Source organism: Cibotium barometz, chromosome 12, assembly GCF_041138505.1.
Source record: "Cibotium barometz isolate CiBa-2024 chromosome 12, ASM4113850v1, whole genome shotgun sequence".
NCBI lineage: Eukaryota > Viridiplantae > Streptophyta > Polypodiopsida > Cyatheales > Cibotiaceae > Cibotium > Cibotium barometz.
In genome coordinates this window covers 46,486,484-46,499,600 of record NC_141057.1, presented here as the reverse complement: position 1 = coordinate 46,499,600, position 13,117 = coordinate 46,486,484, and the positions used below count along the sequence as shown (strand labels likewise).

Here is a 13,117-nt window from a genome sequence, read left to right as displayed (position 1 = left end):
AAATGAGTTGTAGAAATCTATACTATGCTTGGAGGAGCTCTTCCGAAATGAACCCAAATAGGTATTTGTGTATTATACATGATAAGATGGACCAGAGCAAGACTGCCATACCAAAAATTAAACCAGTTCCTAAATCTCTCAATGGGGTTGAGAGGCTTCCAGTATCCTTAACAGGAATGCTCACTCATGGACATGGACAAACAGCTTATGGTCACTTTGCCTTGGGGTTATGGCCAGGTGATCCCAACTTCACAATTTCATCTCTCTCAAAATGTTTAAGAAACTTAGAAAGAGGAGAGCAACACATGTATGGTGACTTGAGCTCACAAAACTCATATGCAGAACCACGAACAGATCTTTTTGATTGTGTTTTGTCTACTATGGCCTTGTATCAGCATATGGAAGTACTAAAGGAGAGAAACGCATATTGCAAGTAGAGTATTGAGGAAGTACTAAAGCATTGAGAAACGCATATTGCAAGTAGAGCATTGAGGATGTAGATGCAGAGACACATGTAGAAACAAATGTGGATACAGAGGAAAATTGTTCTTCACATATGCAATCAGTCTTTCATATGGAAGTGCTAAAGGAGAGAAACGCATATTGCAAGCAGAACATTGAGGATGCAGATGCAGAGACACATGTAGCAACAAATGTGGATACAGAGGGAAATTGTTCTTCACATATGCAATCAGTCTTTCATACTAACACACATGTGTAGGATAGGGGCAATGTCAATGCCTCAAGTTTAATGCCATCAAATTCAAGGACATTTTTCAAGAGATTGCCAAGGATGTTGTTGTTGCAACTTGACAATTATGGTTCTAAAAATAAGAATCGTTATGTATTTGCCTATCTATCCGTATTGGTTGCACGAGGAGTGTTTGACATGGTGCAGCTTGGTTTTCTTATGGTTGGTCATACTCATGAAGATATTGATGCATTGTTTAGTCACTTCTCTAAGAAGTTGAGGGGAAAAACCATTTTCACATTTCCACATTTGATGAAGATCTTTAATGAGTGTGTTAGCATGCATCCAGCACCCTTTCTCCTACAAAAGGTGGCAGACTTCAAAGGCTTTGTCAAGGGATGCTTACATGATGGAGCCGATAGCTTGATTGGACATTTAAAGCCATTGCAATTTAGGTTTTATATGAGTGATGGAATACCTTTGATGCAATACAAAGTACACCCCAAAAATGTTGATTGGTTACTAGAAAGCGGTATAGACTTATGGAAGAGAAATGACGAGGGAGGACCCAAGCTTCTTGAAGGTTTTCCAAAAGTATTGCCACCCTTTGAGTATGTTAAGGAAAATGAGAAGGTTGTGGAGGGCTTAAAAAAACATGTCAATTGGTGGAAAGAGCACTTGCAAGAGAAAGGAGACCAAAGTGATTATGCTAAGTGGATCAATCCGGTCCTTGCCTACTATTGGGAGAATCTTATGCTAAACATGCAAACCCCTAGTGCAAGGGAAGACATTGGATTTCATGACTTTTGGCCAAGGAGTGTATGCGAAAAAGCTGAGCCTCTTAACCTTCAAGTGGAGGATGATGTAGATGAAAGGTTTGATGTAAATAAGGACCATTATTGTGGTCCAATGTGCAATAGACCTACTGAAGAGTTCAACCCGACTCTTGTCTAAAGGAGATTTTGTGCTTGTACAACCTTGTGATGCAAATTACCCAATATGGTTGGGAGTGACAACAAGTGATGTTGATCAAAACAACAACTTGATAAACTACCTACAAGTTCAGATACAATATTGGGCACCAATTTCAAAGAAGAAGAATGCAAGTGATGTGAAGGTTTATAAATGATCCTCACAGCGCTGGGAAGACACTAGCTACATCATTTGGGCATGGAAGCCCAAGGGTGGACAACTTCCAGAGAAAATCAAGATTTCAAAGGCTATAATACTCAAGGCCAAATAGAATCAATTGAATCAACATGAAAGTGAGGCACCATCACACGTCAGTGCAGTTGAGCAAGAATGATTTGTTAGCACATGGGCAACTAGCTTCGTAATCTTTTAGCAATGTTGTATGAAGCTACCAAACTCATAGTTCAATCATTATTCAGATTGTAAGGCTTTCTTAAGCTTTTAGATTTATGGTTCACCCATTGTTCATTTTGATTCAATACAGATGGTGACCTTTTTAATTCTATCACCTAGTCTTTCTTACAACTTAAAGCTACATTGAATATCCTTTATTTGTTAAAGTTTCTGTGTTTGATGGTCAATTGGAGGCTATGTGATATAAACAAACTTAATTCTTGGTGTGCATGTGTGTGTGTGTGTGGAGGTAAATTTACATCCCACCAACATCATATATACTTGTTACAAATGTACAATAGTACATAAATCATATCGCATTATTCAAATGCTTGTTGAGAACATCCAATAATAAATCTTGCATATCACACAGTAAACATTGTATTGGATCTAACAAAGAATTGTCCCAAAATTGTGCATATTTTCCAAAATTCCTAAATTTGAGTTCTGTAGACGGCCGAGTAGTGCACTAACATGTCTTCAAGAAGCTTGTGAAGACTTTCTTATAGACTTCATGAATGATAGCTTCATATGTGCTACCCATGCAAGAAGAGTCACTTTGATGGACAGAGACATGACATTTGTTAGCAAGGTGAGATACAGGTTTGATAAATTTCTTCATCCTTTACCGATGAGGGATAGGAGAGCCTTTGAGATCCTTGCAATTCCCCCAGCATTGAAAAGGAAATCAAAGGCAGATGATATTAAATTTGAAGAAGTTACTTCCCCTCCCCCAAGAAGAAAAAGAAAAGAAAGTTGGTTAAGAAATCTAAGCCAGATGATAAGAGTTCTGAGGAGGAGGAGGAGGAAGAGGAGGTGAAGGAAAAGGAGGAGGAGGTGATTGAAAAGGTCTCACATGTGTGTGATAGCTTAGAGACTCTTGTGCAGTTGGAGAAAGCCAATACTCAGAGGCTTGTTGCCCAAGTACCAGGGTAGCTAATCTGCAATGTTGGGATAGTGGAGGAAGACTATCTCTATATTGCACATGGGGACCTCTACATGCTTGTAGATAAGGATAGGGACATTAATGATAGTGTTGTTTTCTTGTGTATAAGGTATTTCACATATGTATATTGTCTTATATGTTTATTTTCTCGTATGTTAATATTTTCTCATATTTTTTTCATTCCTTCATAAACTCTTGTAGGGCACTTATAAAGGAATTGCTTCCAAATCAAGTCAACAAAATATTTATTTGTGATCCCTTAGTGTCGCTTGCATTGATTGATATTATGAAGAAGAAGACTTCCGAGATGGCATCCTATTTCAGGCCAATGAGAAATAAGAACATTTATTTTGTTTGTTTTGCCACATGAAGAGAGGTTCGTCTCTACTGATGATTCCTTTGTGTTTTGCAAATATTTGACATATGATATTTGCTTTCTTATATCTTTTTCTTTTTTCCAGTGGTGGGCATTGGAGTGCTTGTGTCATTAATCTTCAGAGAAGGATTGTTATTTTCATGAACAATCTAACTGGCATGCATGGGCAGATTAAATTGTAAGTTCTCCTTAATAACTTGAATATTGAGCTTTATTCTCTATTTTTCCTTATATTCAAATTGTAAGTAGTTCTCCTTGATAACCTGAATATTGAGCTTTATTCTTTATTTTTTCTTATATTTAAATTTGGTTTTTAATAGGACATGTAAGAGACCTATTGTAGCTATTGAAGATGAATATCCAAATTATAAAAAAGGAGATAGAGTATAGGTTTTTGAATCAACCAATGACTTTACAAAAAGATTCTACCTCATGTGGATGGCATGTTATTTCCAATGTGTGGAAATATCTATTATCTAAATATACCGAGATTGATAGTAGTGTAGGCTAAATTAAAAACCCACTATTTTTGCAGTAAAATTTTACTTAATTTTTGAACTTATTTTCTATAGTTCTTGGTTCTTAAATCTGAAAAGTTTTTTTAATTTGATATGGATCTCACGAGTTTTGAATGTGGAGTGTTTGTCCAAGAGCTATCAATATAATTTTGAATAATTTAATTACTCCAAATGATCCAGATTCTCCACCACCCCCAAGGCAAGCCTCTCCATCTAACAAGAAGAAGAAAATGCCTTTACATTCACCTATAAAGCATTTTACATTTAAGCAAGGAACTGTACAAAAAGAAACCAAGGGTGCTCCTCAACAAGGCACACATAAAGAAACCAATAGTACTAAAACAGGAAATACCTCAAAGAAAAGTGGTCCTCAAGTAGGTGCCAAGAAGGGTGTTGCTGGCAAGAAAGCTAAGAAGGAACTCAAGTTCAAGTTTACAAAGGAGGCCACAAAACCAGAGAAGACAAAGGGGGACATGGAGACAAAGGAGGCTACAAAACCACAGAAGACAAAGGGGGACATAGAGACAAAACCAAAGGAGATGGAGACAAAATAGAAAGCTTCATTCTCCTCCCTATTTATCATTGTAAATAGTTGTAAATTTTCTTCTAATTTATAATCTTGCATGTAAATTCTCTTCTCATGTTGTGATGTTTTTTAACTCAAAACACATTTGTTCTTGAGTTTGTAATGGTTTTGAGATATTGTGCCATAATTGTCATCTCATGACTCGAGTACATCTCTAAAAGGAAAATATTAGAACTCTTAAAGGGATTCATAAAGAGGTCTGAATATTATAATTCTAAAAGAACAACCTAAAAAATTACAAAGATAGAGAAATTACAAGACAAAACTTTTCATTGATGAATTACATATGTAAATTTACAAAATCCAAAGAGTAAATAGACTTCACAAAAAACTCCAAAGTTTTCTTATTAAGTCATGCGTATACAATCATATTCCCAATCAACATCTACCAAGGTCTTCGACTCCATTCGCATTCAAATCTTTCTATTCTTCACCTTGAGCTGTGCCCCACTTATATCTTCACTTCCCATGATATTGAGGTGCTCCCTAATATTTAGTAGGCTCCAATGCCTGCTTGCACTTATAATTTCTACCACACCATTGGGCAACCTAATGCATAGGTCAAGAGGTAAAACAACTTGTTCATCTACTTGCAATGGGACCCAACTACTATTTTTCTTCATCCACGGTTCATAATAAAAGCGAATGCATAAGGTAGCATGAGCTTTAAGATACCGAAATGTTATACTGGACTCTACTATTTTGCACTTGAATGTATCATCCTTATGATGCCCCTCTACAATGTCCCACTGCTCTCCAAGAAGCAAGGCAACCATGTCATCACCTAGTACTTTCTTGCACACAAACATGGTAAGTGTTTGTGAGAAAGTAAATTGATTGAACATCTTAACAAAAAGATGAATTGGACATACCCAACTGAGACCCACAGATCGAGATGGCTTTGTAAACTTCAAAGATCCTTGTATGTCACAAAGCATCTTTGATTTCATAACCATAACCATCCAAGCATTAGGAGTTGGCCATTCATCAACAGAAGAGAGAAGAGGAGATGTGATCATCTCTACCTTACCAAACCCATCATCATGCATTGGCACCACATAGGAGTGCTGGTAAAAGAAGATCTTTTCCTTAAGAAGGTATGCACTGGTTTTACAAGAAAACAATGCCTCACCAATGTCTGCATGGAGTGCTCGAAATTTTTCGATAAGACTTCGTAATGGTTGCTCCTCTATCAAGTTAGAAGGAAAAATAGCTACAACCCAAAAATAAGATCATTAAACATGAAAGATGTAGCTATTGTAATATCACAAGCCTCCTTCCTTCTCTATGATACTTACAGTTGCATGGGAATTGAGTTTATTTACGAAGATGTATGTCTTGTGCCATGTACACATGTTGTACAATGGCCACCAAGTCTCCATTGCTAGATTTTTTGAATCCCTCTAAATGACCCTTCCAATGAAGCTCCATCAAACTTGGACCAATAGCAGTAGGCTGCAGGAAAACCCAAGCACCCTTGCAAAATGCCTCTCTCACCCAAGCACCATCGTCATCCCTCTTATTGTACAGTGAATCTCCTCAATCTCATCTTTTGGTCTTCTTCGTGGTGCAGCCATATCAATTAAGAAGCTATAGCAGTAAGATTAGGGTTGGGCAAATGAGATAGAGAAAGAAAACGTGCGAAGATGCTATGTAGATTAGGATTTCAGGCTTGATGGTTTCATTTGGGTTGGGCAAATGAGATAGACATGGAAGAGGAAGGGAGGAAGAGTTTAATTTGGACATTCAAGAGGGAAAGCGGACTTGAAAATGAAACTTTTGACTACAATGAAATTTGAGATGGGTTTTTGGGGGGAAAAGTGAGTTTTGGGGGAATCTCAAAAATTTCAAAATTTTAAGGAACTTTTGAGCCACTAAAATGGTGGGACCATACCTACCCTAAACTACCTACTTTTTTAGAGGAAAAAGTGTAATTATTAGTAATGAAAGCCTAGTCCCCCTCCCTACATCATAGTCTCCCTCCCTATATTCAAAGGAGACTAAATGTGCACAATCGTCTATTCCTATTGGTCCGTTGCTAATTACTTTCATTTTAGCAGAAGGCCCAAAATATGTTCAAATGCCCCCTAATGTGATTATTATGGCATGATTCAAAACATCCTAAAGGTTGGATTCAGGAAATTCCAAATTTTTATATGGGATGTTCATGAAGTGGTTCAAGGATGTGTGTGGAGGCACTCAAGCAACCATGAAAAGGCATCTAAATGGATTTATGGCGATCGATTCCACAAATTTTTGGCAAACATAGAGGGACACCTTTTTGCTACCTCACCATTGTGAACAAGTAAATTCTAACCATAAGCTTTTATTATATCATACTTATGCATGTTTAATTTACACTCGATGTGTTTCTTGTTACAAGGTTGTGTTTCATGAGGATATAAATAACAATAAATGGTGGTGTCATACAAGTTACTCCTTGTTCAAAGAGTATTTCTCAAGATAGGGATGTTGAAAAGCTCATGGACAAAGTGGTAGTAGTAAAAAAAAGAACATGCAGAGAATGAAGTACAAGATAAAGAACACGAGATACCACCAACTAAATAATCAAGATGAAGGTGTCTTTATCCAACATAATGAGGAAGGATTAATTGAATCCAAGCATGATGATGATGATGATGATATTGAGTCCACTGCTATTGGGATAGATCTTTTTGTTGATCTTGCAATGGCACATATGGATCTTGAGATATACCAATTAGCATGTATGGATTTGATGGAAGCTGCAATAGATGTTGGGCCAATCTCACCCTAATTCATTAAACAAGTACTCAATTTGCTAGTCTTAATTTAGTCCATATTTCATTGTATTACAATACATTTGGAGCTTCTTTTTTTGTGATATTGGGATCATATTTTGTGCTTCTTCTTTGTGATATTGGAATATTTTCAGCTCTCAGGAATGCTCTCAGGAATGTATGTATTTTTTATCCTAGTACATGGCTACACACGCAGCTATAGTTACAGCTATACCCATGTATTAACTGTGGGTGGTTGTAGCCATGTGCATAGCCATGTACTATAATTGTGTACACCCTGTGCACCTACCCAGGTCCCCTCGCTTTACTCTCTCTCCTCTTCATGCGGCTATGCTCCCCATCTCTTGTAGTGTCTAAATCAAAGAATATCTCACACAACAAGGTGACAAAAGATCTCCATGTCCTGTCTAATAGCATTCCTCTCCACCCATGACCCAAAAGTCCGTCAAAGATATCTGAACATCTATCACTCCTTATGGGTTTTAATGCCAAATAATGAAACATCATCTAAACTTGAGAATAGTAAGAAAATCAACAAAAACTTGACAGCAATAATATAGTCCAAAAGGAGACATAGTAAAAGTTTCACTTGCTATACTCATGAGATCAGGCCCAACACAACTACTGAACTGAAGTCAAGTAGCATGGCATTTTCCACACCCATCCCATGCCTAAACATGATCTTTTGTGAACTCGTTCCCAGGCAGGCATGCCTCCATGTTCTCTCATAGCATACTCCATTGGTTTTTTTTCTGCTCGTTTACACATAGCTAGGGCTTAAATTATTAATTCATGTAGAAAAATCCTATTCCTTTAATTTAGGACCTTTTCTCTCTCAATAGATTTGTGTTGTAAATTATGCTAGCCCTTTGTACATTATTGTGTATAATCTTAAATTCCAGGGTTCCGAGGCTAAACACTGTTATTTAATGGTTACACATATTTTTTAAAATACTCAATAGAACTTTTGAATTTGGAATCAATCATTTCTAAAGTTTTTATAATATTAAGAGTATTTTCTCTCTCCAAAATTGTTACAAAAATGGTACCTTGTAAGAGCTACACTTTTCTCTACGGCAAAGAGTATCCAATAAGCCTCCTAAAATGAAGGTACATGGCAGGTTTTGTGGCAAAATAAGTGTGGCCAATTGGGCTAGGTTTGGTCCCCTATGAGATTGGGTTGTACCCAATTTTGGAATTGTCAACTTATGGGTTTGAAAAAATTATTTCCTCATCATGAATACCATAGGATTGGAGGATGAACAACACATGATGGAGTTGGTTTAAATTCAAGTAATTGCACAGTTGAATAATGGGTAATTCGTGATAAGCGCATCATTTCTCACTAGGGTAATTCATGATAAGCGTGTTATTTGTCATTAGGGTCCCTTATAATTTGACAAGTAGTAATATGGCTTTTAATCTTTCTATCTTGACCCCTTTCCTTTGATATTTTTTATTTTTGGTGTTTTTTTAAAATTTGATTGTTTTTTTTTGGTTTTTTTATGATTTTGATTGTTTTTTTTTAAATTTGATTGTTTTTTTTGGTTTTTTTATGATTTTGATATGTTTTTTCAAGGAATATCCCTCTTGTGAATAATACATTGGGTGTTGAATATGATGCATGATTTGCTAGCACATGTTTTTTGAAGAATGTAACATTATTTGGATTTGAATAGTGCCCTATTCGAATTCAAATAGTGCATTATTTGAATTCGTATAGTGTGTGGATGAGGAATTGCATGAAATTTGAGTCTAATAGATAATAGTTAAACTCATGGCACACACATACCTAAAGTAATTTTTGATAATTTTTCGTTGGGATTGGTGAATCAAATTCTTTAATGCCCTTAATTCCTCTTTTAAGGCCAATATATCCTCTAAGATTAGATAAGGATGAGAATTTAGTTGTGTGTGAGGAATGGCATGAAGAAGGGGATCCAAGATAGGTGTTATTTCTTCTTAAGCTAATGCATCATTCCTCTCTAAGGGAATATGTGATTTAATGCTAGGAAAATGTAATTCGATAGAAATTGGACTACTGCCCTTCATATTTTGCTGATTTTTTATTTTTTTGGTTTAGGTGCAAAAGGGTGAGTAATCCCTTATCTTTACAATGAGCTACCAATGTATTATAATTATTTTATATAAAGATTAATGGTTGGATTAAGCTAATTAGTATAAAGAAAGATTTAAAAAATAAAATTTGAATAAAAGAGAAATTATAGGATTGAACACCTAGTCATAGCTTGATTCTTAATGCTCCAAGATTGCTCCACACCTTTAATCCTCTAATGAGATCAAAGTAAATTAAAAAAACCAAATTAGCCTTAAAAAGTTGGCTGATTTTCATTCCAACTAAGCTTGATATAAAAACATAAATGCATAAGTATAGCAATGGAATCCTTATCCAGGATATTGCCTCCCTACCAACGTGCCAAATACGTTGACAAAAATGGAAACACTATGCCTTGGGGGAAGGAGTTAGGAATGCAAGGCCGGCCATAGCATGTTTTCTCTCTTATCCATTTTATTATTGAAAAACCCTCTCTTATGGAGATGAAAGGGTCCTCAACCTTGCCTGCATTGGTGTCACCCACAATAGAGCTTTGCACTTGGGTATGGAGAAAAGAGGGAGATATCCTTGGAGAGCTCTATCTCTACCTTAATTCCAATCATGGGTACACGAATACGTGAGAGATAGAGATGGAGAGGGAGAGGCACAAGGGAAGAGAAACCAATATCACTCAATGCACTTACACACACAATCCACCAAGCAAACAAGCAACAAGAGAAAGAGGGGTAAGCAAGCAAGCCTCGCCACAAGAGTACAAGAATAGACTCCATTGTAATTTTGGGATTTTGTGTATTCCAGCAAGCAAGAGAAAGAAAGGCAAGCAAGCCTCCCCACAAGAGCACAAGACTAGACTCCATTATGCTATTGGGATTTTGTGTATTCTTGTTAGTTAATATATGTGTCTCATATTTGCAAGCCTTACCACAAGAGTACATGATTTAACTCCATTGTGATATTGTGATTCTTTGTATTCTCATTAGTTAATATATGTGCCTCATATTTGCAATGCCTGACTGCCCAAGTAATATCCAAGGGCTCAAAAACTAGAATGAGCTAATTCTCTAGACTATGTATATTAAGATAATAATGTATCAACTAGCATTACATAAGTCGTACTGTTGGTGATATCCCAAATTTTTTACATCATGAAGTGCATTTAATGGATACAAAAATGTAGCAGAAAATAGTATAGCTGGGTGACCAGAGTAATATTAAACCATTGTGATTATCGTAGAGTCAAGATATGAACTTACGATTAAAGTTCAATATTTTAATTTTGTGTTAGTAGCCGCATGAATGGGGTAATGTTAACATCCATTGTGGTTCAAAATGATGAACTTACGTTAAAGCTTAATACTTAAATGATACATTTTGTGTACATGTAGCATAGTGTGGTTGAAGCGTAGCATTTCAATGATACATTATGTGTTAGTATGTAGCAATTGCATGACTAGAGTAATGTTAATGTCCTTTGTGGTTCAAAATGAATCACGAGATGAACTTATGTTAAAGCTTAATATTTAAATGATACATTTTGTGTACGTGTAGCATAATAGTGTTGTTGAAGCTTAGCATTTCAATGATACATTTTGTGTTAGTATGTAGTAGCTGCATGACTAGAGTAATATTATCCATTGTGGTTAAAAATAAATCAAGAGTCGATGAAATTATGGTTGAAGCTTAGCATTTGAATGATACATTTTGTGGTATTTTTTAGTAGCCGCATGACCGGAGTACGGTTAACCATTGTGGTTAAAAATGAATCATGAGATGAACTTATGGTTGAAGCTTAGTATTTAAATGATACACTTTGTGTACATGTAGCTAGTTGCGACTTGTTTTTTCTTTGATAACTAGGTGCCTTGATAAGTTTTTCGCATTATTAACATTAATTCCATTTCTTTGTGAAGTGTTCTTATAACTATAATATAATACCATATCCTAAAACTAGTTACACCTTAATAGTGAAAAAGATTACAAAATAAAAAACCATTTATAGATAGCTATTTTATTTTGTTTCAAAGAAAGTACATCTCATTCATTTCATGTAATTTGTATGAGTAGAGCATAGGTCCATTTAAAAACACATACTTTTATTTTAAATAAAATGCTAAATTAATGTGCAGCAAGAAAGAAGCAATAGTACATAGAGATGAGATCTATGTGTGCGAATAATGTAGCTTGACAATTGAACTAAGATCAACTCCATATTTGGACCTTTCATACTCTTACAAAAGCAATCAAAAATCGATGTTGAAGTGAAAAGCAACGTTAGTTTTTGATAACGGCATTGTGAGCATTGTTAAACACTTTCTTTGAGCAAGGTTAAACGCTTTTTGTTAGAAAAGGAGGGAGCTGGGATTTTATTTATTTATTTAGAGAAAATATCTTCTTGCAGGATGGTGGGTTTTCCTTATTTCTAAGATGATTTTCTATGATCTTTTTGTTGATGAAATGGTCAAGAAAGTTGGCACTTGGCTACACATGTAAAAGCACACCTTTTCCATCTTTTGGAGTAGTAGTTTAAAGGATACGCTTTGTTTGCACATTCTAATAACCCCTCGAAATATTTAGGATGATATACAAAAGAAAATACACGCATTAAAAAAAAAACTTAGAGAATGATGCTTACAATTAAGGCCTTAAGCGAACTCAAGTAGACCGAGATAAACAAGCATCTCCATAAAAAAGGATTAATGGAAAGAAAGTTGATCATGTGAACTGAAGTAGACCAAGATAAACAAGCATCTCCATAAAAGAGGATTAACGGAAAGAGAGTTGATCTATGGCATCAAGCGCAAGAAAGCTTGGGGGGAACTTTGTGGCCACATGTGGTGAGGATGGTGGCGATGACATCGAGTTTGGCGTGGACGCCGATGATGCCGAGGACGTTGGCGTCGATGGCGGCGCAAAGGCAAACCTCCACGTCAAGGCCTAGGAGGCCCAAGAGCGCGCAGCAATCGCTCTGGAAGGGGTTGCCAAGGACGCCGCCCAAGATCGGAACGCACGCCCCGAGCTTGATTAGGTTCACAGGACATGTCGCCCCGGAAGGTGGTGGGGGGGTTCCGACAGTTGGAACGGCCGCCGGCGGTGGGCCGCTGGGCGGAGTTGGAACATGCAGTGGTGGAGAAGGTGTTGGTGGTGTCTTGGAGTGGTGAGAGTGTCCATGTTTAGAAGGTGGGCTATAGCTTGTGGGCTCGCAGGCATCAATACAAGGAGCTGAGAAGACCATGATCATCAACAGAAATGAAATAGCAATAGGAGAATATGAGATGAAGGCCATGGTGCAGATGGTTGATGATGTGCTTCTAGCTACCTTAGCTTAGCTTGAGCTATGTGTGCTTGTGGTAGCTTGCAACTTCTTGCACTCCTTTATATAGCAATCTCATGGGAGCCTTTACAGAGTGGCGATAGGCGAGGGAAAGCGTGCTCCGGTAATGATTTAATGGACGGGTAAGATCGCCTGGTTATAAAAGTTGATCGCATGGTGTGCTCCGGTAATGATTTAATGGACGGGTAAGATCGCCTGGTTATAAAAGCTGATTGAAGCGCGGAGGCGAAGGCTTGCATGGTGTGCAAGGTTGTTGATCACATTAAGGTTCATGAAATTAGGGCACATAAGGTTGACAGAGGGGTAATGCACCACCCCAAGATTGCTTAAAATATAATGGTTGATAATAGGGTTGATTTTTTTTTCCCTTTCTACCATTTTAATGTATTCCTTGACGGTCATTAAAATTCAAAATGCCCTAAATAGTGCTGCAAGAGGGGTGGCAAT

At 36.8% G+C, this 13,117-nt stretch overlaps 1 protein-coding gene across 1 annotated transcript; it reads right to left on the bottom strand.

Moving 5' to 3' along the window:
• Window positions 1–12,006: 12,006 nt before the first annotated feature.
• On the bottom strand, window positions 12,007–12,685 carry LOC147633489 (pEARLI1-like lipid transfer protein 1). Its single transcript, XM_086805856.1, has one exon. It carries the CDS (start codon window positions 12,620–12,622, stop codon window positions 12,131–12,133), a length of 492 nt encoding a protein of 163 aa, XP_086661982.1. The 5' UTR covers window positions 12,623–12,685; the 3' UTR covers window positions 12,007–12,130.
• Between the last annotated feature and the right edge of the window lie 432 nt (window positions 12,686–13,117).

Bases quoted from the DNA above. Each gene is read 5' to 3' on its own strand.
- LOC147633489 (XM_086805856.1), bottom strand. From the start codon at position 12,622: ATGGCCTTCATCTCATATTCTCCTATTGCTATTTCATTTCTGTTGATG.